Below are 23,657 nucleotides of genomic sequence, written 5' to 3'. Positions count from 1 at the left end.
CATAGACCAGACGTTTTCAATTGGCGTGAGATCTGGAGAATGTGCTGGCCACGGCAGCAGTCGAACATTTTCTGCAACCAGAAAGGCCCGTACAGGACCTGAAACATGCGGTCGTGCAGTATCCTGCTGAAATGTAGGGTTTCGCAGGGATCGAATGAAGGGTAGAGCCATGGGTCGTAACACATCTGAAATGCAACGCCCACTGTTCAAAGTGCCGTCAATGCGAACAAGAGTTGACCAAGACGTGTAACCGATGGCACCTCATACCATAATGCCTCATACCATAATGTCGCCAAACACGGATGCGACCATCATGAAGCTGTAAACAGAACCTGGATTCATCCGAAAAAATGACGTTTTGCCATTCGTGCACCCAGGTTCGTCGTTGAGTACACCATCGGTGGCGCTCCTGTCTGTGATGCAGCGTCAAGGGTAACCGCAGCCATGGGCTCCGAGCTGATAGTCCATGCTGCTGCAAACGTCGTCGAACTGTTCGTGCAGATGATTGTTGTCTTGCAAACGTCCCCTCCTCTTGACTCAGGGATCGAGACGAGGCTGCACGATCCGTTACAGCCATGCGGATAAGATGCCATTCATCTCGACTGCTAGTGATACGAGGCCGTTGGGATACAGCACGGCGTTCCATAATACCCTCTCGAACCCACCGATTCCACATTCTGCTAACAGTCATTAGATATCGACCAACGCGAGCAGCAATGTCGCAATACGATAAACCGCAAACGCGATAGGCTACAATCTGACATTTATCAAAGTCGGAAACGTGATGGTACGCATTTCTCCTCCTTACACGAGGCATCACTACAACGTATAACCAGGCAACGCCGGTCAAATGCTGTTTATGTATGAGAAATCGGTTGGAAACTTTTCTCATGTCAGCACGTTGTAGGTGTCGCCACCGGCGCTAACCTTGTGCGAATGCTCTGAGAAGCTACTTATCTGCATATCACAGCATCTTCTTCCTGTCGGTTAAATTTCGCGTCTGTAGCACGTCATCTTCGCGGTGTAGCAATCATAATGGCCAGTAGTGTAATAATTAGAACAGCTATTTCTGAGTGACTGAGGTGTTGTTAAGCGAACTGTGTGATTGGACAGCACGACGTTAGGCTCCAATGTACAGAAAGTGGGCCACTGCGCGTGAAATACTAATCACAGTTTACGTCTGTTGTGCGACCGTAATAGTCTGAAACGTGCAGCCCAAATTAATATGTTTTACTGGTAGACTCTATGTGTATCTGTACCTAATATTTGCGGTTCTCATATTTTGCATGCACCCTCAACTTGCAGTTAGTTACATAAACAATTTCAGGATTAAATTTTTGTTTGAAGTTGCAGCACTGAAATGGTAAGCTTCAAGGCGAAACAGGAACACTCTGTTAGGCACACGGTCATTAAATGTTCCGATCCACGTCTCTGTGTTGCGTAGCATTAGCCGTGTGCAAGCCATCCCGTATTTAAGATAACTGATAAACAGGCTACACCATTACCTAGCATTTAAGCCCCACCGGCAGGGTACTTTCAAGGAGCATTCTTGCTGTAGCTGGCTGTTATTGACTCAGCAATTTATATGTAAAAGTTCTAATTCTCCGTGTGGATATATGAATTACTTCATTTCATTTTACCATTAAAATAGTCACAACTATAGAGATGTTAATTTCTCGTTTGCTATACTGTAACTTGTTACAGTACTGAATCTTATATACAAAATATTTACAAATAGGTGCGAGCCGTATCCAATGGGATCTCACGTGTGCACCTTTGCCCTGTTGGTGCTGGTGCTGGTGGCGGCTGGTGACGCTCACCGCAAGTCAAGCCACGCCAGGAGGCACGGCGGTCATGTCAGAGCGGCTCACGGTATCGGCAAGGCGTCCCCAGTGGCGAGGAGCAAGGGCGCTTCCGAGGAGCTGAAGCTGGAGACCATCAAGGCAACCAAAGAGATCAAATTCGACTTCGGAGACGATGGGACGTTGGAAAAGGAAATGGAGGCAACCGGACGCTACGACCCCAAAATGGTTCTGGTATATGATGTGACGAGTAAGTACTCCAATTAGAAACATACCTCTTGCATTCTTTATAAATACGTATTTATTATCGCACAATGCATATTTAATTAACATAAAAAATACCAGCCTCTTCAATCTGAACGTTTACTGTAGAACTAATAATATTTCAGGAGGAGAGAGAGTGCAGAGTGGCAATAGGAAATTTTGGGAAGGATAAACCTTTCATTTGAATCACTTTCGGTAGTGAACGATTCACACAAAGAGCCCCCTAATGTAGAAATAAAATAACTCAAAAACGATGGAAGGTTATAACAAAGGGTCTCCCTTGGGGCGTAGTTAATCCTGATAATGGAGATGCATAAGTAGTGAAGTGTCGGCAGAAGTGCCAACACCGTGTTGTCTGAGGATGCCGAAATGCACGCTATAAGCTTACGCAGGATGGCGTGAGGTCTGAAACAGGATACGTAATGAATGCTATAATGAAAAGTACGTAGCTTCTGGAATACTTAACTTTAATCCATCATTCGTATATCGCTCTTGACGATACAAGTTAGACTCTTTAGATACATGCAATATAATGCTAATGGCGCCTTGCTAGGTCGTAGCCATTGACTTAGCTGAAGGCTATGCTAACTATCGTCTCAGCAAATGAGAGATTCTTCGTCAGTGTCTGTTGCTAGCTACGTCGGCTGTACAACTGGGGCGAGTGCTAGTAAGTCTCTCGAGACCTGCCGTGTGGTGGCGCTCGGTCTGCTATAACTGACAGTGGCGACACGCGGGTCCGACATGTACTAATGGATCGCGGCCGATTTAAAGCTACCACCTAGCAAGTGTGGCGTCTGGCGGTGACACCACAAGTAGTTCTAAAGTTTGGTGACATTTAGCTATGAACTTTGCAGTCAGCTTATGATGTAAAATAACAGACAGTTACAGGTTTCGTACACACGCATCTGCTACATATTAAAGACGACCATGCGTCACCACTGTGTGAAACACAGAAATTAAGCCACCAAACGAAACTGACTATTACCTGAGGGACCGGATCAGAGGAAATGGATAGCCATTCTGGCCGATACACTCCTGAAGATAATCCAATATCACACGATTATTATGAAAATCGGTGTCAAATAATGCAGTCCTTAGAAATGTAGTCACACAGGTCAAGCTTGGCATCGTATTATCGTCAATATCAGCCTTTTATAATAAACAGCGAATATACTAAGCTTTTGACACAATTCTTTTCTCGCCAGGCCTCCCCAGATGACTTACAGTGTAGACACGACCCAACTTGGACTGTGCAGGTGTATGACATTTAAGAGACATGCGCGGTTTTAGTATAACTCAAAAACGAGTGTTCTGTCTGCTCACGAAACAAACAAGTGAGGATGGGAAAGATCTGAGAATTCGGTTAAGGTCAGATGAATCTCCATCCAACACGATGAGCATACCGTCTTCGTTAACGAATAAAAATGGGTAGGATCTACTGGTATTCTATCTTGCAAAACTGATGATTCAGTACATAGCGAACGGTATAAAATGGGACTCAGTTCCATTCAGTACTAACGACCTCGTGAAAAATCATGGCAAGTGAAACGAGAGTTTCATTCGATGACGGCAGTCTCCAGCGCTTCCTGCTATTACGTCACACGAAGTGAGAACCACGTGCTGCAGCTTGATATCGTTCACAGTTCTATAATTATTTCTATTGAAATTAGATTACGTTAAGAGGCGCATTTTTTCGAACTTAGCACCCTTATACAGGGTGAGTCACCTAACATTACCGCTGGATAAATTTCGTAAACCACATCAAATACAACTAACAAAACTAACGGGATTCCATTTAAAAAAACGTAGGTTTGTGTTAAAAAACATACTTCCGTGCATATTTGTATGGTTTGTATTAAACAATTACACTAGCCCCTCTCCTCACGTTCGGTCTATGGAGTCGGTTCGTCAGTATTTGATGTGGTTTACGAAATATATCCAGTGGTAAGTCAGCCTCGTTCTGCCAACGGCCTTGTCAAAGAGGGCGGAGGTGCGGATAGAGGTTCAGGGCACTCTCTTGTCCTAGGGGTGGGAAATTGCCCCTAAAGGCGGAAGAATCAGCAATGATCAACGACATGAGGATGCAGAAGGCAATGGAAACCACTGCATTAAAGACACGTAACGTGTATCCATAGGACATGTGGTCTGTAATTGAAGAAGTGTCATGATGATCTCTCCATTGGTAAAAGATTCCGGAACAGTCCCTCATTCGGATCTCCGGGAGGGGACTGCCAAGGGGGAGGTTACCATGAGAAAAAGATGGAATAATTTACGAAAGGATAACGTTCTACGAGTCGGGGCGTGGAATGTCAGAAGCTTGAACGTGGTAGGAAAACTAGAAAATCTGAAAAGGGAAATGCAAAGGCTCAATCTAGATATAGTAGGGGTCAGTGAAGTGAAGTGGAAGGAAGACAAGGGTTTCTGGTCAGATGAGTATCGGGTAATATCAACAGCAGCAGAAAATGGTATAACAGGTGTAGGATTCGTTATGAATAGGAAGGTAGGGCAGAGGGTGTGTTACTGTGAACAGTTCAGTGACCGGGTTGTTAGAATCGACAGCAGACCAACAACGATAGTTCAGGTATACATGCCGACGTCGCAAGCTGAAGATGAACAGATACAGAAAGTGTATGAGGATATTGAAAAGGTAATGCAGTATGTAAAGGGGGACGAAAATCTAATAGTCATGGGCGACTGGAATGCAGTTGTAGGGGAAGGAGTAGAAGAAAAGGTTACAGGAGAATATGAGCTTGGGACAAGGAATGAAAGAGGAGAAAGACTAATTGAGTTCTGTAACAAGTTTCAGCTAGTAATAGCGAATACCCTGTTCAAGAATCACAAGAGGACAAGAGGAGGAGGTATACTTGGAAAAGGCCGGGAGATACGGGAAGATTTCAATTAGATTACATCATGGTCAGACAGATATTCCGAAATCAGATACTGGACTGTAAGGCGTACCCAGGAGCAGATATAGAGTCAGATCACAATATAGTAAAGATGAAGAGTAGGCTGAAGTTCAAGACATTAGTTAGGAAGAATCAATACGCAATGAAGTGGGATACGGAAGCACTAAGGAATGACGAGATACGTTTGAAGTTATCTAACGCTATAGATACAGCAATAAGGAATAGCGCAGTAGGCAGTACAGTTGAAGAGGAATGGACATCTCTAAAAAGGGCCATCACAGAAGTTGGGAAGGAAAACATAGGTACAAAGAAGGTGTCTGCGAAGAAACCATGGGTAATAGAAGAAATACTTCAGTTGATTGATGAAAGGAGGAAGTACAAACATGTTCCGGGAAAATCAAGAATACAGAACTACAAGGCGGTGAGGAATGAAATAAATAGGAAGTGCAGGGAAGCTAAGACGAAATGGCTGCAGGAAAAATGTGAAGACATCGAAAAAGATGTGATTGTCGGAAGGACAGACTCAGCATACAGGAAAGACAAAACAACCTTTGGTGACATTAAAAGCAACGGTGGTAACATTAAGAGTGCAACGGGAATTCCACTGTTAAATGCAGAGGAGAGAGCAGATAGGTGGAAAGAATACATTGAAAGCATCTATGAGGTTGAAGATTTGTCTGATGTGATAGAAGAAGAAACAGGAGTCGATTTAGAAGAGATAGGGGGTCCAGTATTAGAATCGGAATTTAAAAGAGCTTTGGAGGACTTACGGTCAAATAAGGCAGAAGGGATAAATAACATTCCATCAGAATTTCTAAAATCATTGGGGGAAGTGGCAACAAAACGATTATTCACGTTGGTGTGTAGAATATATGAGTCTGGCGATATTCCATGTGACTTTCGGAAAAGCATCATCCACACAATTCCGTAGACGGCAAGAGCTGACAAGTGCGAGAATTATCGCACAATCAGTTTAACAGCTCATGCATCGAAGCTGCTAACAAGAATAATATGCAGAAGAATGGAAAAGAAAATTGAGAATGCGCTAGGTAACGATCAGTTTGGATTTAGGAAAAGTAAAGGGACGAGAGAGGCAATTCTGACGTTACAGCTAATAATGGAAGCAAGGCTAAAGAAAAATCAAGACACTTTCAGAGGATTTGTCGACCTGGAAAAAGCGTTCGACAATATAAAATGGTGCAAGCTGTTCGAGATTCTGAAAAAAATATGTGTAAGCTATAGGGAGAGACGGGTCATATACAATATGTACAACAACCAAGAGGGAATAATAAGAGTGGACGATCATGAACGAAGTGCTCGTATTAAGAAGGGTGTAAGACAAGGCTGTAGCCTTTCGCCCCTACTCTTCAATCTGTACATCCAGGAAGCAATGATGGAAATAAAAGAAAGGTTCAGGAGTGGAATTAAAATACAAGGTGAAAGGATATCAATGATACGATTCGCTGATCACATTCCTATCGTGAGTGAAAGTGAAGAAGAATTAAATGACTTGCTGAACGGAATGAACAGTCTAATGAGTACACAGTATGGTTTGAGAGTAAATCGAAGAAAGACGAAGGTAATGAGAAGTAGCAGAAATGAGAACAGCGAGAAACTTAACATCAGGATTGATGGTCACGAAGTCAATGAAGTTAAGGAATTCTGCTACCTAGGCAGTAAAATAACCAATGACGGACGGAGCAAGGAGGACATCAAAAGCAGACTCGCTATGGCAAAAAGGCATTTCTGGCCAAGAGAAGTCTACTAACATCAAATACCGGCCTAATTTGAGGAAGAAATTTCTCAGGATGTACGCCTGGAGTACAGCATTGTACGGTAGTGAAACATGGACTGTGGGAAAACCGGCACAGAAGAGAATCGAAGCATTTGAGATATGGTGCTATAGACGAATGTTGAAAATTAGATGGACTGATAAGATAAGGAATGAGTAGGTTCAACGCAGAATCGGAGAGGAAAGTAATATGTGGAAAACACTGATAAGGAGATGGGACAGGACGATAGGACATCTGCTAAGACATGAGGGAATGACTTCCATGGTACTAGAGGGAGCTGTAGAGGGCAAAAACTGTAGAGGAAGACAGAGATTGGAATACGTCAAGCAAATGATTGAGGACGTAGGTTGCAAGTGCTACTCTGAGATAAAGATGTTAGCACAGGAAAGGAATTCGTGGCGGGCCGCATCAAACCAGTCAGTAGACTGATAAAAAAAAAAAAAAAAGTGTGTCCTCCCAGTCCAGCAGCTGCACACAGACTGAGTCCTTTTCCTGCCATTTTCCCCAGACCGCCATTTTGGATTACGTAATGGGAGGGGAGAGGGAGGGCCGACAGCGCCCCCTAGTGGCGTTGTTGCGAACTACGTCAGTTGAACTCTGGAACTCTTTGTGATCATACTGGATGGAACTACTGCCTATGACAGCTCAAATTGTTTACGTAAGAAATGTATCAGGCAGCCCAGCACAGACTGAGACCTTTTCCTGACAATTTACAGAAGGGGAAGGGACGGGAGGTGTGGGAGAGTTATGTTAGTGGAACAGCACAATTGACCTACTTTCCCACAAAAATTTGAACTTCCCACCAGGTGACTCACCCTGTAATAAAATAAAACAGAGAAGGGAATAAGAGGAAACAGATAAGAGAGTGACAAACTTAGAAATCCGGCAAAATAGGTTTGGGGAAGTTATAACAGTCCAAATGAGCAATTGCAGACCCATCGAGTTGCTGTAGTACAGGTAATTTCTATGTTAGCTGGCACCACTGGATTATCTGCTGGGTAGATTGCGCGAGGTATGCTGTGCTGGATACCCTTTGTAGGAGGCGTAAATATGACATATGCTCTGATGATATCGGTAAGTCACAGTTAAAGATGGAAAGCACTGGGGATATAAAATTAAATGATCAAATGGGCTCAGTCGTAGGTAGAGCTGATGTGAGACTACAGTTCATATAGAGGATACTGTAAAAATGCAGCTAGTCTAGACTTTCATGTAAACCACCATAATATCAGAAGTTGCGACATAGTTAGAAAATCCGTATTATACATTAATATTTTATGCCAGATAATTAAGTTTTGTAAACGATGAAAATCTTCAAACACATGTTGGCTCGATGTTGATGTAGAATTGTTTGTACTCAGATCTGAAGGCGGTTATCACAGACCTAAATTAATTACATGGTCTGTAACTGCAATAAATATAAAATACAATCATAGAATATTACTCATCTTTGTAGTACTCATAGCAGAGATAACAAAGAAGTTATAATGAACTTATACATGTGATGCAGCGGGAATGGTCGCTGGTTTGTTTGGTTCGCGGAGGAGTGGTTCAAATGGTTCAAATGGCTCTTAGCACTATGAGACTTAACATCTGAGGTCATCAGTCCCCTAGAACGTAGAACTGCTTAATCCTAATTAACCTAAGGACTCACACACATCCATGCCCGAGGCAGGATTCGAACCTGCGACCGTAGCAGTCACGCGGTTCCGGACTGAAGCACGGGGGAGTGTCAGGAAAATGGTGAAAACCAGAACTGGCAGATTGCTGAAGCTACAGGCCAAGTATCCCACTGTAAAATACTTACGATATTTCGAGAAGCAGTATTAAGAGAGTTATCTAGTTATATACCACAGCCCCAGAAGTAGTATCGCTCAGCTTGCACCAGATTAAACTAAGAACAGTATACTCATAAATAGAGGCATTTAAAAGTTGTTCTTCCTTCTCTTCATTTGTGAATGGACCGAGAACGCACTACAACAGGAAGAACTCTCCGCAATGCATTTCACTGTGTACTTGCGGTAGCTGGATATAAACGTATAAACGTACAACAGCGGAACCTTGAACGCAAAAATTTATGATTAATAATTGCACAGCATTCTTAAAGAGTATAGCAAGGAAACAAACTATGAAGTGAGAAATTGATACAGTAAAAAATGATAAGACGAAGTGGAAATTCTCTGTACCATTTCTGACGAGCAAGAGATGTGGAAGAAGAAACTGAGAAAGTATGCGTAGATTACTGCTGCAAGAGCAAACTCAAGAACTAAAAAAGATACTGATAACACAATAATTGCTCTCCATTAATAACTATATATAATTATTGGATTTAAATAATAAGGCCACAGCCAGCAGTTTAAAGCTCATAAAAATTAAGTTTAACTAAGCAAAATACGATGCAAGACGCAATGCATAATACCAAAATTCACATTCCGGTTGTGAGATTAAACATAACTTCAGGCAAACTGAATGAAACATAATTCCGTGTAACTACGATTTTCAAGTTGCTAACGTTTGGTATGTGAAAGCCGAAGTGCCGATGAACGACAGTAGAACTTAGGAAGTTCGCAAGAGGTCCCAAAGTGCAAGGCGACTCCCCCTTGTTGAGACAACTTGCATTTGCGTTCCCTGATTAGTACTAGGATTCTTGAAGTCAGGGCCAGTAAACGACGCTGACAACAAAGTGTGCCTTTGCAGTTACAGACCTCCGTATCTATTGTGGGATTGCGTAGGCAAGCACAAACGAACTCCTGCACACACTGCAGTAATAAATTACCACTAAAAGAGCTAAATAAAATGAGTAAAAGTGTGTAACCTAACTACTAAGTACTGTAGTAATAACAGTGACGAAGTTCATTTGCAATAGAAACACAAAGAAAGATAAATAAAAAATAAAAATTCATAAAATTGTTAAATAGATGTCAGTTTCCACCTTAAGTAAACGAATTAAAATCACAATTAAGTGCAGTGTAGATTGCGTAATAGTAATCATATTTACAACAGTCCCCAGTGGAATCAGCTAACTAGATTGTAAAACCAAAGCCCGAATGCCGGTTATATCGTACTGAAATTGTTTGGTGGCGATGCACATTCACTCTACCAAGTTCGTTATGGAGTAAACTAAAATATGTGTAATGTTTTAGTTTTGCAGCCGTGACAGCATACGTCACTGAAAAGTACCGTAAAGAGTCAACATCCCCCAAGTGCTGCTCAAACTCTGGCACCGACAAAATTTCTAATTGTTGACGAGCGCGACTGCGATGCCGCCCTCCAGCCGAGTTCAATTTCCGGCCGAACACTACTCGGACTCTTCATCAGCTCTAAATGTGAAAGGCTGACGACGACGAACGTCCGAAGGCCGACCGATCTTAAAAGACCGGGAGGGGTGTCGGCGCCGCCAGTTTAAAACAAAACGGAAACAAGACAACGCTAATCATGTTCATGACTTGTCACAAAAGTGTTGCTCAAATAACCATAATTGAATATACCAGTACATTTGTCTCCTTGCAGTTAAACGTACTGACGTGAACGCCTCCCTACGCTAGTCGGTTTCCAACCCAACTATGTGCATATTCGGTGAATATTAGTAAATAAACAATAAGATGCTGTCGTTCATTACTTTTAAAATTACAAACAAAAACTTATATATGCACAAGTGTGTCATGCCAAGTTAGAGCACAATTTCTTGCTCATTTACGTGGGACATTTGGTTATTACGTGGCACTCGTCAAATCAAATTATGGCTTATTTAAATGATGGTCTAATTTGGATTACGAAAAGGAAAGTCGCTTGGTAGAAGGATAAAAGTACAGGTAAAACACTCCGACATTAGCTGTATTGAGCTGTAGTCAATTAGAATATTGGTGATCAGATTCTATATTATTCTTTATCGAATTAAGTTTCAGATGAACTAGGTTAGTATGCGTGTGCTGTACAGCTCAGATATACTGACAATTGTTTACGCGTATGGTAACATTGGTTTGACAACTGCATAACGTAAAGTATTGGTTCGGTTATCGTTTATACATATCAGTGACTGTCAAAAAACACATTTTGTACAGCATCATGCAGTACTGCACTCGACTTGTGACGTCAAGATGCACAATCTGATGTCGTTTGTTTCGTAGTTGCATGTTACGAAATTTTAATATTTTTCCCTTTAATAATCGCAGGTTTCCATTTAATGACTACAGAGTGACGTTTTTTGACAGAAGGGCATACGCTCAAAACCGCGAGCAACAGACTCGTTCGCCTTCGTGCTCAGCGCTGAAAGAAAGAAGCTCTGCCTCACCGCTATATAACTCCCCTACGTAAAGCCTCCAGACAGCCGAGCTAGTATACTCACGAGATCTATCCCACAGAGACAGGAGGAAATTACTCTAAAATAAATAAGTAAGATACATATTTAATTCACCGGAATAAATTGAGTTCAAGGATATCAGCAACGGTCATGAGTTCCATTCAAAACTGTAATATGTCTGGCAGGTACAGTAACTAAACAATATTTTGAAGGGGCATCCAAAACTACAGTGCATTAAACTTATCGCAAGATGTGCAGAGAAACATAATTCATTGCTGGCGAAGTGTGAGTAAATCAGTATCAAGACTGTACGTTGCTAACCAAAAAACTTTACTGGACACAAATCACTTTCATTTCACGACAAATCAGGGAATATGGATACAAATGAATGAAAGAATGAGGAAAACGAAAGACAACCTCATTGGATTTGTTGATATCAAAGAAGTCTCCGTCGATTGAAAGCGTGGAACAGGGTGGGCAGCACGGCGCGCAAGGGATGGATCCAGCAATTGTTTTCAAATCGGCCTGCGAGGCACTGACATTGTACTCCACACTTTACGTAGTTTCGGATGTTCCCCATTTTGTTGTTCGTATTTTGGTTTCTGTATAATGGATCCGATTAAGACTTTTAGAATGAACATTGAAGTGACGGCTTAATTTATTTAGTGTCACAAAAATTACCCACACCTATCCGATCTGTCATCAAAAGTACTGTTGGACAAATACTTAAAAATATTTGCTAACAGTGTTTGTGGTGACTGACACCCTAAATTTCTAAAATTCCTGTGACCTGCCTGTGGCCAAAAATCGAAAATATTGCTTGTCGACTGGGGTTGCCATACTGATTGCCGTATTTTGTTTTTCTGTTCTTCCTCGTATTAAAATTAGTAAATAATTCTTGTCCACTGTAGTGTTAGATCACTGTAACAGCTGAAACTCAAGGTAATTTATTATCGTTTAGCGGCAACCAGCTGCTGTTAAAGGTGTTTATTTTTCCATGGTGACGTTTCAAGGTAATTGGCAGCCCATCTTACGAGGGTTACACTTATTTACGTATCGTGACCTTTTTTCTTTACTACCAGCATTGCATTATTTTACTACAACAGAGTTACATATTTTATTTCCCTATATTTTGTTAGTATACAAGAAAAAGAAGAAATTAATGCAAAGAAATACAAAGAGACTTCTTTTCCGTAGATGACAAAACTGGAAAAACGTAAATTCAAAGCTTCTTCTTGTGATAATTTTAGAAACCCAAACCGATAGCATATGGAATGATCTGACGTGGAGAGATGTTACAAATTAAGAGGTTGAAATCATAACTAGGAACGCCTTGCAGCTGTTCGTGTGTTTACTTTCTATTCCTCCATGACACCATGGCCTTCCACCTTCCAGTGTATTGCTAGCGTACAGGTGTTGCCCACATCACATCGAACTTTTAGCAATACGGCGGAAGTACGCCCTTACATTGATTTCATACAGATGGTGTCTACCATATCTTATATCCTGCATGGTGTCATCAGGTAAGCTATTTTCTCGGTTTCTTCCATTCTCAACGTTTCGGTTCCATACTACAGTATTATTTTTGGATGATATATCATGTATACGTATAGTACTTTCAGTAGATGTTGGTTAAATTTTAGAGATTTATTGACGGTTACAGTAGCGTTCCATTCATTATTTGGTTTTTCCCGCTTTTCTCTAGGCCTGATTCATTGATCAGTTATGCTCTGTACATTTTTATAAGCGTCTGTTGCATGTACTAAATTTTATTATGACAAGCCTCCAGTGTGTTTTGACTCTTAACGTGTATAACTTCCCGAATGTTGAGACTCTGTAACCATCCACCTATTAGGAAAATATAGGCATTGTGAGTACTTGTCATTGCTTTTTGTTGAATAGTTACAGTACGTATGATTTTGAATTTATACCATTTCAAAACAGTCTGACAAAGTGATTTCGCAGATAAAGCTGAAGATGTGTCCTTAGTGACGTGAAACCGGTCATTGCAAATAAAGTACCTTCATACAGCAACGTGGCTTTTGGAAACACCTCATCATTCTTGACTTTTAATTTTTATAATTTTTATGATATTTTGCTGGTGATTGAATCTGAGTGTTTTCTTTTCATTGTTACTCACAATGTCTCTGAACTGTGGTTGCCATACCGAGAAAGTTGTTTGTAACACAATAATAGATGCACCACAGTATCATGGTGAAATATGTTACTGCTTAAAAACCACGATGGTATGGAGGCGATGGTTTAATAACAGTGTCCGTACATTAAATCTTCGTATTCTTGTATGTTGCTGATACACGCCACTATGGTTTCGAAACAAAGGATTTCCAATTTAGTTCGTGAAGATCTGTGTACAAATAGCAGCAAACAAACACACTACTACCAAAACGTGGTTTTCAAAATATAGCAGGCTGTAATATAAGTTCATGACGTAATGGGGAACTGAACACAAAGCGGAGGGGCAACTTAGCATTAGGATAGGTTGAATACGCTGCTGTGGGTGAACTCAATATCGTTTGATGCGATGTAATCATGTTGCTGTCGCAGTGAATTATGTTGTTAGATACCAGACAATAAACCTAAAATTAACTGCCTACGTTCACTCGGTTTCAGTGGATAGTTACCAGCGGAACCGCATATTCCTGACGACGCCCCTCGTGCGGCGAGGCATTCCGGTAACGCTGAGCACGATCCCGTTCGACGGCGAGGAGGATCCAAAGCAGAAGCCGTATCCCAACCTGGATATACAGCGCACCACGGAGGACACCATCACCGATTGCGACAATCAGCTGGTGGACATCGTCACAACTGTGGTGAGTCTCTTGAGGCACATACATCTACCTTTGTGCTCTACAAGCCCCGTCGCAGTGTGTGGCTCCATACCCAGTTTCCGTGCAGTGGCTGCAGAGCTGCCACCTACCATCCGGCGGAAATTTCAATCACATCGGCATTCCAAGCTGTTGCTCGTTCGATTATAGGACAAATTTTCTATAATCGTTCGTGAACAACGGGGCAATTTTGAACAAGTGTGAAGCGTTAGTTAAATCCACTTGATGTGTGGAAAATACAATCCTAAACCAAGGCTGAAATATATTGAGGTGCAAAAAACCGTGGGATATATCCCAGTTCCGTGCGGGACCACCTTTTGTTCGGTGTAGCGCAGCAACTCGACGTGGAATAGACTCAGCGAGTAGTTGGGAGTCTCCTGTCGCTAAAGCCGTCAATAATTGCGAAATGTTGCCAGTGCTTGATTATGTTCACGATCTGACATCTTGATTATAACCCACAAATGTTCGCTGGGATTCATGTCGGGCGATCTGGATGGCCAGATCATTCGTTCGAATTGTCCAGAACGTTCTTCGAGCCAATCGTGAACAACTGTGGCGCAGTGACCTGGCGCATTATCATCTACAAAAGTTCCATTAATGAATGGCTGGAAATGATCTCCAAGTAGCCGAACATAACCACATCTAGTCAATAGTAGGTTCATTTGGACCAGAGGACCCAGTCCATTCCACGTAAACGTGGACCACCCCATTATGGAGCCACCATCATCTTGCACAGTGCCCTGTTGGCAACTTGGGTCCATGGCTTCGTGGGGTCTGTGGCACACTCCAACCCTACCATTAGCTATTATCCACTGAAATATGGACTCATCTGACGTGGCTACGGTTTTCCAGTCGTGCAGAGTCCAACCGATATGGCCACGAGCCCAAGAGAGACGCTGTGGGTGGTGTAGCGCTGTTAGCGACACTCGCTTCGGTCTTCTGCTGCCGTAGCCCATTAACGTAAAATGTCGCCGCACCGTCCTAACGAATACAAAATGGCTCTGAGCACTATGGGACCCAACTTCTGAGGTCATCAGTCCCCTAGAACTTAGAACTAGTTAAACCTAACTAACCTAAGGACATCACAAACATCCATGCCCGAGGCAGGATTCGAACCTGCGGCCGTTGCGGTCTTGCGGTTCCACACTGCAGCGCCTTTAACCGCACGGCCACTTCGGCCGGCCTAACGAATACATTTCCGTCGTATGTCCCACAGTGATTTCTGCGGTTATTTCACGAAGTATTGCTTGTCTGTTAGCACTGACATCTCTACGCAAACGCCGCTGCTCTCGGTCGTTACATGAAGGCCGTTGGCCAGAGCGTTGTCCATGGTGAGACGTAATGCCTGAAATTTTGTATTCTATGAAAACTCTTGAGACTGTGGATCTGGGAATACTGAATTCCATAACGATTTCCTAAATGGAATGTCGCATGGGTCTAGCTCTAACCACCATTCTGCGTCCGAAGTCTGTTAATTTCCGTAGTACGTCGGAATCCTGTCACATGAATCACCTGAGTACAAATGACTGCTCTGCCAATGTACTACCGAGCGAGGTGGCGCAGTGGTTAGCACACTGGACTCGCATTCGGGAGGACGGCGGTTCAATCCCGTCTCCGGCCATCCTGATTTAGGTTTTCCGTGATTTCCCTAAATCGCTTCAGGCAAATGCCGAGATGGTTCCTTTGAAAGGGCACGGCCGATTTCCTTCCCCATCCTTCCCTAACCCGAGCTTGCGCTCCGTCTCTAATGACCTCGTTGTCGATGGGACGCTAAACACTAATCTCCTCCACCTCTGCCAATGTACTGACCTTTTATACCTCGTGTACGCGATACAGCCGCCACCTGCGTTATGTGCATATCGTTATTTCATACCCTTTGTCACTTCTATGTAGGCTGCCAGCCTGATTACTCAGCCACACAGCAGTATCAGGATTAAAGAGGTTATAACGGGGTGGCGTCGGTGATGCAGCAGTTATGTCTATTCTGCTGCCTCTGCCAACTGTGTTCATAAATAGACTGATATAACCCAATGATTGATGCTTTGGGGAAGCAGATAATGACGGGTACTATAAAGAACAATTACTATTATTAAGTCACGAACGGTAGTTTTTTATCCACTAATGCAGTGCCAGAGTTGTTCAGAAATACGATTAAACGGTCCTTCCGTCATACATGCATGTCTGAAGAAATGTCATAGTATTTCTGAACAACACTCGCACTTAAATATCATTTTTATCCGCCAACACCGGGCATGCGTCTTTCAATCAATACGTCTCCGCTGTACGGTAATATTCATAATGGGTGTACGAGTACAGGTTGTAGACACAGGGCTGACGACATATGGAAGTTTTGGTCTGGCCGTGAACCGAACTCCGATAGGACGGCAAGGCGATAAGTGGGAAATCCGGGTTTTTGCTCCGGTCGGGCACCAATTTTCACTGTTGTTATTCCATTATTCAGCTGACGGTTGTCCATACTGGAAAGACGACACGGCAAAAACTTTTACGCATTCACAATAAATGAGGAGGAGGAAGAAATGATTAGTGTTGTACGTCCCGTCGACAACGAAGTCATTTGAGGGATGCAGCACAACCTCGGATTAAAGAGGGATGGAGAAGGATATTGGCCGTGCCATTTCAAAGGGCCATCTCTAAATTTGCCTGAAGTGATTTAGTGAAATCACGGAAAGCCCAAATCAGGGATGTCTGGGTTTGAAAAGTCGTCCTCCCGAATGGGACTCCAATGCACTAACCATTGTGCCATCCCGCTCGGTCACAGATAATTAATATTCTGCGTGCCACTAAACGATTTCTATATTGTGAAACTCTCAACTGAAATAACGCTGCGCGAATATTCGTTTACCAAACAGATGAGCAACTTTAAAAGAACACTACGGGCTCGTTGGTATTCTGAAATACATAAATAAATAATTAAAATAGAACTGCTCCACTTCAGTAGCTGCGCGGTCGGCGCTGCGACTGCCAAGCGAAGAGGCTCGAGTTCGATTCCTGGCCGGGTCGGAGATTTTCTCCGCGCTGACCAGTGGCGCTCAGCAACAGAAACTGGACTTTATTCCGAACACTGTCAGTGGGAATTAATTACTTTAATATTCTACCTCGGGGAAAACGGAGGTACCTGCAACAAAGTCATTGCGACTAAGCAATTCGATAAACTGACTCTCACCTGTTAGAAATGATAGTAAACAACTCGACCTGTGATATTACAGAATCCTTACAAGGCACAGGAGAGACTGAAATTCTATGCATATATTTCGTATTAGACACTATAAATTAGCTCAACTGCTACACAAGGTGACTGCTAAGTCCACTGACAAAATTTAACAGGCTGTTGAGAGATATTTTTAGAGTAATTTGTTGAAAGGGACACACGGTCACCTGGGGCTTGGTGCAGAGTAATTTTTACATTGTTTCTTACCACTTTTAACTTCCATATCTGTAAGGCAATGAATACATTTGCACAACATTGTAAATTTCGACGGTATTCCCTGAGTGTCTTGTCTGAACCAACCCTGTTCCACTCACTCACTCACTCACCCACTGTTCTCACTTCTCACAAGAGTTCAGTGTCGGTGTTGACGGGCCTAGGCAAGGCGTAAAGCTTTGTGTCGTTCACTCATGAAGGGCACACGAGTGCGCCTTTGGCTCTGGAAACCCATATCGATGACGTTTCGTTGAACGGTTCGCACATCGACACTTGTTGATAGCCCAGCATTGAAATCTTCAGCAATTTGCGGAAGGGTTGCACTCCTGTCACGCTGAACGATTCTATTCAGTCGTCGTTGGTCCCGTCCTTGCAGGATCTTTTCCCGGCCGTAACGATGTCGGAGATTTGATGTTTTACCAGATTCCTGATATTCACGGTTCACTAGTGAAATGGTCGTATGGGAAAATCCCCACTTCATCGCTGCCTCGGAGATGCTGTGTCCAATCGCTCGTGCCCTATTATAACACCACGTTCAAACTCATAATTTTGATAACCTGCCATTCCAGCAGCAGTAACCGATCTTACAACTGCGCCAGACACTTTTTATCTTATATAGGCGTTGTCGACTGCAGCGCGGTTTCGTGCCTGTTTGCATATCTCTGTATTTTATACGCATAGCTGTACCAGTTTCTTTGGCGCTTCAATGTATTTTAACAGATGTTCTGATGTGTGTGAATTTCTAAGGGACCAAACTGCGGAGGCCATCGGTCCCTAGACTTACACATTGCTTGAACTGCACTACTGGCCATTAAAATTGCTACACCACGAAGATGACGTGCTACAGACGCGAAATTTAACCGACAGGAAGAAGATGCTGTGATATGCAAATGAGTAGCTTTTCAGAGCATTCACACAAGGTTGGCGCCGGTGCCGACACCTGCAACGTGCTGACATGAGGAAAGTTTCCAACTAATTTCTCATACACAAACAGCAGTGGACCGACGTAGCCTGGTGAAACGTTGTTGTGATGCCTCGTGTAAGGAGGAGAAAAGCGTATCATCGCGTTTCCGACTTTGATAAAGGTCGGATTGTAGGCTATCGCGATTGCGGTATATCGTATCGCGACATTGCTGCTCGCTTTGGTCAAGATCCAATGAATGTTAGCAGAATATGGGATCGGTGGGTTCAGGAGGGTAACACGGAACGCCGTGCTGGATCCCAACGGTCTCGTATCACTAGCAGTCGAGATGACAGGCATCTTATCTGCATGGCTGTAACGGATCGTGCAGCCACGTCTCCATCCCTGCGCTTTGGTCAAGATCCAATGAATGTTAGCAGAATATGGGATCGGTGGGTTCAGGAGGGTAACACGGAACGCCGTGCTGGATCCCAGCGGTCTCGTATCACTAGCAGTCGAGATGACAGGCATCTTATCTGCATGGCTGTAACGGATCGTGCAGCCACGTCTCCATCCCTGAGTCAGCAGATGAGGACGTTTGCAAGACAACAACCATCTGCACGAACAGTTCGACGACGTTTGCAGCAGCAGGGACTATCAGCTCGGAGACCATGGCTGCAGTTATGCTTGACGCTGCATCACAGACAGGAGAGTCTGCGATGGTGTACTCAACGACGAACCTGGGTGCACGAACGGCAAAACGTCATTTTTTCGGATGAATCCAGGTTCTGTTTACAGCATCATGATGGTCGCATCCGTATTTGGCGACATCGCGGTGAACGCACATTGGAAGCGTGTATTCGTTATCGCCATACTGGTGTATCACCGGGCGTGATGGTATGGGGTGCCATTGGTTACACGTCTCGGTCACTTCTTGTTCGCATTGACGGCACTTTGAGCAATGGACGTTACATTTCAGATGTGTTACGACCCGTGGCTCTACCCGTCATTCGATCCCTGTGAAACCGTACATTTCAGCAGGATCATGCACGTCCGCATGTTGCAGGTCCTGTGCGAGCCTTTCTGGTTACAGAATATATTCGACTGTTGCCCTGGCCAGAACATTCTCCAGATCCGTCACCAATTGTAAACGTCTGGTCAATGGTGCCGAGCAACTGGCTCGTCACAATACGCCAGTCACTACTCCTGATGAACTGTGGTATCGTGTCGAAGCTGCATGGGCAGCTGTACCTGTACACGCCATCCAAGCTCTGTTTGACACAATACCCAGGTGTATCAAGGCCGTTATTGCGGCTAGAGGCGGTTGTTCTGGGTACTGATTTCTCAGGATCTATGCACCCAAATTGCGTGAAAATGTAATCACATGTCAGTTCTAGTAGAATAAATTTGTCCAATGAATACCCATTTATCATCTGCATTTCTTCTTGGTGTAGCAATTTTAATAGCCAGTAGTGTAACTTATGCTACGAACAACACACACACCTATGCCCGAGGGAGGACTCGAACCTCTGACGCGAGTGGCCGCGCAGTTAGTGACATTGAGCCTCTAACAGCGCGGCTGTATTTTAACAGAAACAAAGATAACTGGGTGGGAAAAAAAACAACTCTGTAACGGGCCATTGTAGAGCACGAAACCTCTGGTATCCCAGCATGAATGGTTCGAAAGCCTTCCAGAACGCACGAATCCAGACGATAGCCGCTATGCAGCGCTCCAAATATTTGCTAGAGCAGCCGTCGCCCCCTCAGCGCTAGTCGCCAGCGCTAGCCCATCAGCGCCTTCGGCCGAGCCTACAGGCCCAGACCCAATCAAAAGCCAGCTTATCCCATGATCCACATTAGTGAAATACTTGGGGGTCCATGTAGATAACAAGCGTCTTTTCACACATCACCTGGAAGATATGAAAGAAGCGTGACTACGCATGCTTCAACCATTGGTACCATTTTTCAAGAGCATTCACCTGAACACCAACAAGAAGATACAGCTTTACAAAGCAATAGTGGAACCTACGTTCCTGTGTGGTCCGACATCTTGAGGAACAACATGTACAACGAATTTCAGATACCTTAGTTAATACAAAACAGTTGTCTACGTATCGAAATTTCACGACGCAGTACAGGAAAAGTCCCTGCAACAAATGTCAGAGAGAAAGCACAGAAAATGTTGGACACAAAAGACAACTTGGCGGCACAACTCGGCAGTTGCGGATGGTAGGAACAGTCCAAAGGCATTCAAGATAACACATATCCCACCACCACTCTATGCAGCTACAAACCACACTGAATGAAGTATACCCTCCAACAAAGTAGTTGTAAGGATCCAAATATGAGCCCACGTCCTGCCTTACGTGAGTAACAGCGACGGCACTTACGTATCGTTCCTTGTACACAGCGTTGCTATGTTTCACATGCTGCTATCTCTCGGCTCTCATTCTGTCTTACACACCGGGCTTACCGTTCCGTTGCGCTGCCGCATTGTTCATCCACCGTTAGTGGTTTTCGGCGACTCGGCATATGCCCCCGGCCGGACCGCCAGCGTCCCCGGGTCGTATTAGACTGCGGTTGCTATAAGAACCATCCATCAAAACACTCAAAATAATATGCCGAACTAACTTGGGAATTTTGTCGGTGGATTTCGAGTTCACACGGTATCGCTGCATTCGCAGATAGACATAAGCTGCTAGACTCTCTTGGTTTCTCTGTGGTTTCCCGTGATCGTCTTCTCAGTTTTCGTTGACTGTACTCAATGCAGAGTTAAACGCAATATAGGGGTTACTGGAATTTGGTCAAATCTGAGGTCAGACAAGTCTATTTTTTGTTGGTGGTGATTCTTTAATAGACGACTTATAAATGGTTGTAACCTTAAGGTAAGCGTGCAGGGCAAATAGGTAGAAGGCTGTAATAAGGGACAAATGTCATTATACCAAAAAGTCTTTATTGTCCGACGCATGTTTCTAAGACGCGATATTTAAGTTTCGGCCAGTACTAACATCGACAAGCATATAAAATACTCTTTTTAAATCACTAGTATTCTCGCGTGTTGAAATTCCTTGCTTGGAGTATACTTGTTTTTCTTTTCTTTTTATTTGTATTCTACCATTTATTAATAGCCTAATTTTCAAGTAAGTAAAGTGAAATGAAAGAGGAGGTGCATTTCCCTGGCTCTCAAGACGGATGTGATAAAAGAATCAGTACATTAACCACAATATATTAAAATTTCGGCCAACAATTAATGACAGTCACGTTTACTGAATGGTTATTTTAGGCCCTAATAACTACTGCTTTTATTTTTTACCTGACGCTAATGATTTGTTGTAATGAAGCGTAAGCTGCAGATATAATCTCAGATAAAGTATAGGTAAAGCATGCAAACATACCGACGTATGTCGTACCTGCCGAAGCAAATCATCTCATGTAAACTATCTCATGCAAACTACCTCATCGCATGTATTACATAGTGCATAACGTGCAAGTAGTAACAGATAACACTGAAGTTACCTTTAGAACGCTGTGTATCTATTTCCATCACACTTAGCATGGTGGTGATAAGTTCCTAAGGGACCACTCTACTGAAGTCATGGATCCCTAAGCATACACACTACTTAAACTAACTTACGCTAAGGACAACACACACAACCTTGCCCGAGGTAGGACTCGAACCTCGGACGGGGTGAGCCGTGCGAAGCGTGGCAAGGCACGTGAGACCGCCCGGATACCGGGCGCGGTTCCCCGAGCATGTAAGTGATTCTTGTCAGCCATATAACTTCGATATGCCGTTTGAAAATATACTTCTACTTATTAATAAACTTCTAGCCAAACTTTTTCATACCTCCTTCAAACAAATAGTTAACAAGAGCAAAATAAATCAAAACGGAACTGTAGGAATGAGTAAGTCATAAACAGTAGCACTTAATTTGGTCACGTCGATAAAACGAACTTTTAGCCTCGTGTCTGTAGGCTCAAATGAAAATAATATACAACGAAAGATATCAAATGCTAATCATTTAAAAGCCTCACAGCAAAACCTGAGTAAAACTGTGTTAGCACAATCTCTTATTCTGTAACGGCCAGTCATTTATAAAATATGAAATATAAAAACATTCAGAATCCATACAGAAAATTTTAATAATATTGAAGTAGTAACAAAGGGCAATCAGCTTCTAACGAATGTAACCATAGATTTCTCAGTAGCTAGCAAGATTGAATGTCAATCGGCAGGGGCTGGGGGTGAGATTCTGGGGCGGGTCGGAGATTTTATCCGCTCGGAGCTGGGTAGTGTGTTTTCATCATTTCATCATCATCGACGCTCAAGTCACCGAAGTGACGTCGAATAAAGAAGTTCTGACTGTGCGGGCGAACAACCGCGCCTGGGATCTCCCAGCTAATAATAGGATACGATCATTTCGTATCTCTTGCCACGTCGCAGACCTGGTAAAAGTGTGTGAACATTAGGCAACTGACTAAGCGAAAAAATCCCGAGAAGTATTGCACTTAGCATAATAAATTACACTCTGTCAGCGAGTGGTAGCGGAAATATAGTACACGGTATGAAAATGAACGTAACACATTAGTAACGCCAAGGTAATGCACGAGGATGACGTCTAGAAGGAGATAGGAAACTCATTCCAGCTGTAGAAACCAGTTTCAGAATGGAATGTAAAATTTATGCGCTTGAACATACGATTTTAAACGAGCAGAATATGAAGTACCTGGCGAAAACATGTGTTTTCCGCAAACTGAGTACGATGGATAACTTCATTTCGAAGCAACACAATAACAATGACTAAATATTTTTCGATTCATTATGAAACTGTGATGTTAGACTACTAAACGAGGAAGATTAAATTTTATTAAACTAATAGTTTCACTGACTTTTAAAGAGAAACTATGCATAACGAAGAAAACAAGCGAATCTGAAAACAAATTTTAAATGTTTGACCTAGAATGGAAACGTAGTCAGTGGGACATGATGACCTACAGTGGAACCCGACTAGTAAAAATATATATATATATATATATATATATATATATATATATATGAAGGTGATATGGTCGTACTAGTCGAGAACTGAAAAGAAACTAAAGAACAAATGCTCAACCTATAAAACAAGAAGAAAAATAAAAATCTCTTTTCGTCTTTTCAAAGGACAAAAACAATGATAAACGTTTTAGAGTAGGAGAATAAAAATCAGGAATCGTCAGTGGATGGGTCAGGTGGATCAGATGGAGCGCCCTCGACAGGAAGGCCACGAAATCTAGAAGAAATAGAACTGAAATGGGCACCCAACTCACCAAAATTACGTATAACAGTAAGTCTCTCTGGTTGGTTGCAAAAAATAATACACCGTAAAAGGTAACCAAACGAAAAGCTCTACACGTCGCAAA

General features: G+C 43.0%; 1 protein-coding gene across 1 annotated transcript in view; it reads left to right on the top strand.

Annotated features, from left to right (window-relative positions):
• LOC126473614 (protein yellow-like) overlaps nt 1-23,657 on the top strand; it is a 49,643-nt gene that overhangs the window by 14,896 nt on the left and 11,090 nt on the right. The window contains exons 2-3 of the mRNA XM_050100784.1: nt 1,739-2,052; nt 13,697-13,896. Of these exons, the coding sequence (XP_049956741.1) occupies nt 1,755-2,052; nt 13,697-13,896 (498 nt within the window). The 5' untranslated portion in view covers nt 1,739-1,754. The remainder of the gene's footprint in view (nt 1-1,738; nt 2,053-13,696; nt 13,897-23,657) is intronic.

This window comes from Schistocerca serialis, chromosome 4 (assembly GCF_023864345.2).
Source record: "Schistocerca serialis cubense isolate TAMUIC-IGC-003099 chromosome 4, iqSchSeri2.2, whole genome shotgun sequence".
In the NCBI taxonomy this organism is placed as follows: domain Eukaryota; kingdom Metazoa; phylum Arthropoda; class Insecta; order Orthoptera; family Acrididae; genus Schistocerca; species Schistocerca serialis.
Note: the sequence above shows the minus strand (reverse complement) of the source record. Positions and strands in the feature narration are given on the sequence as shown.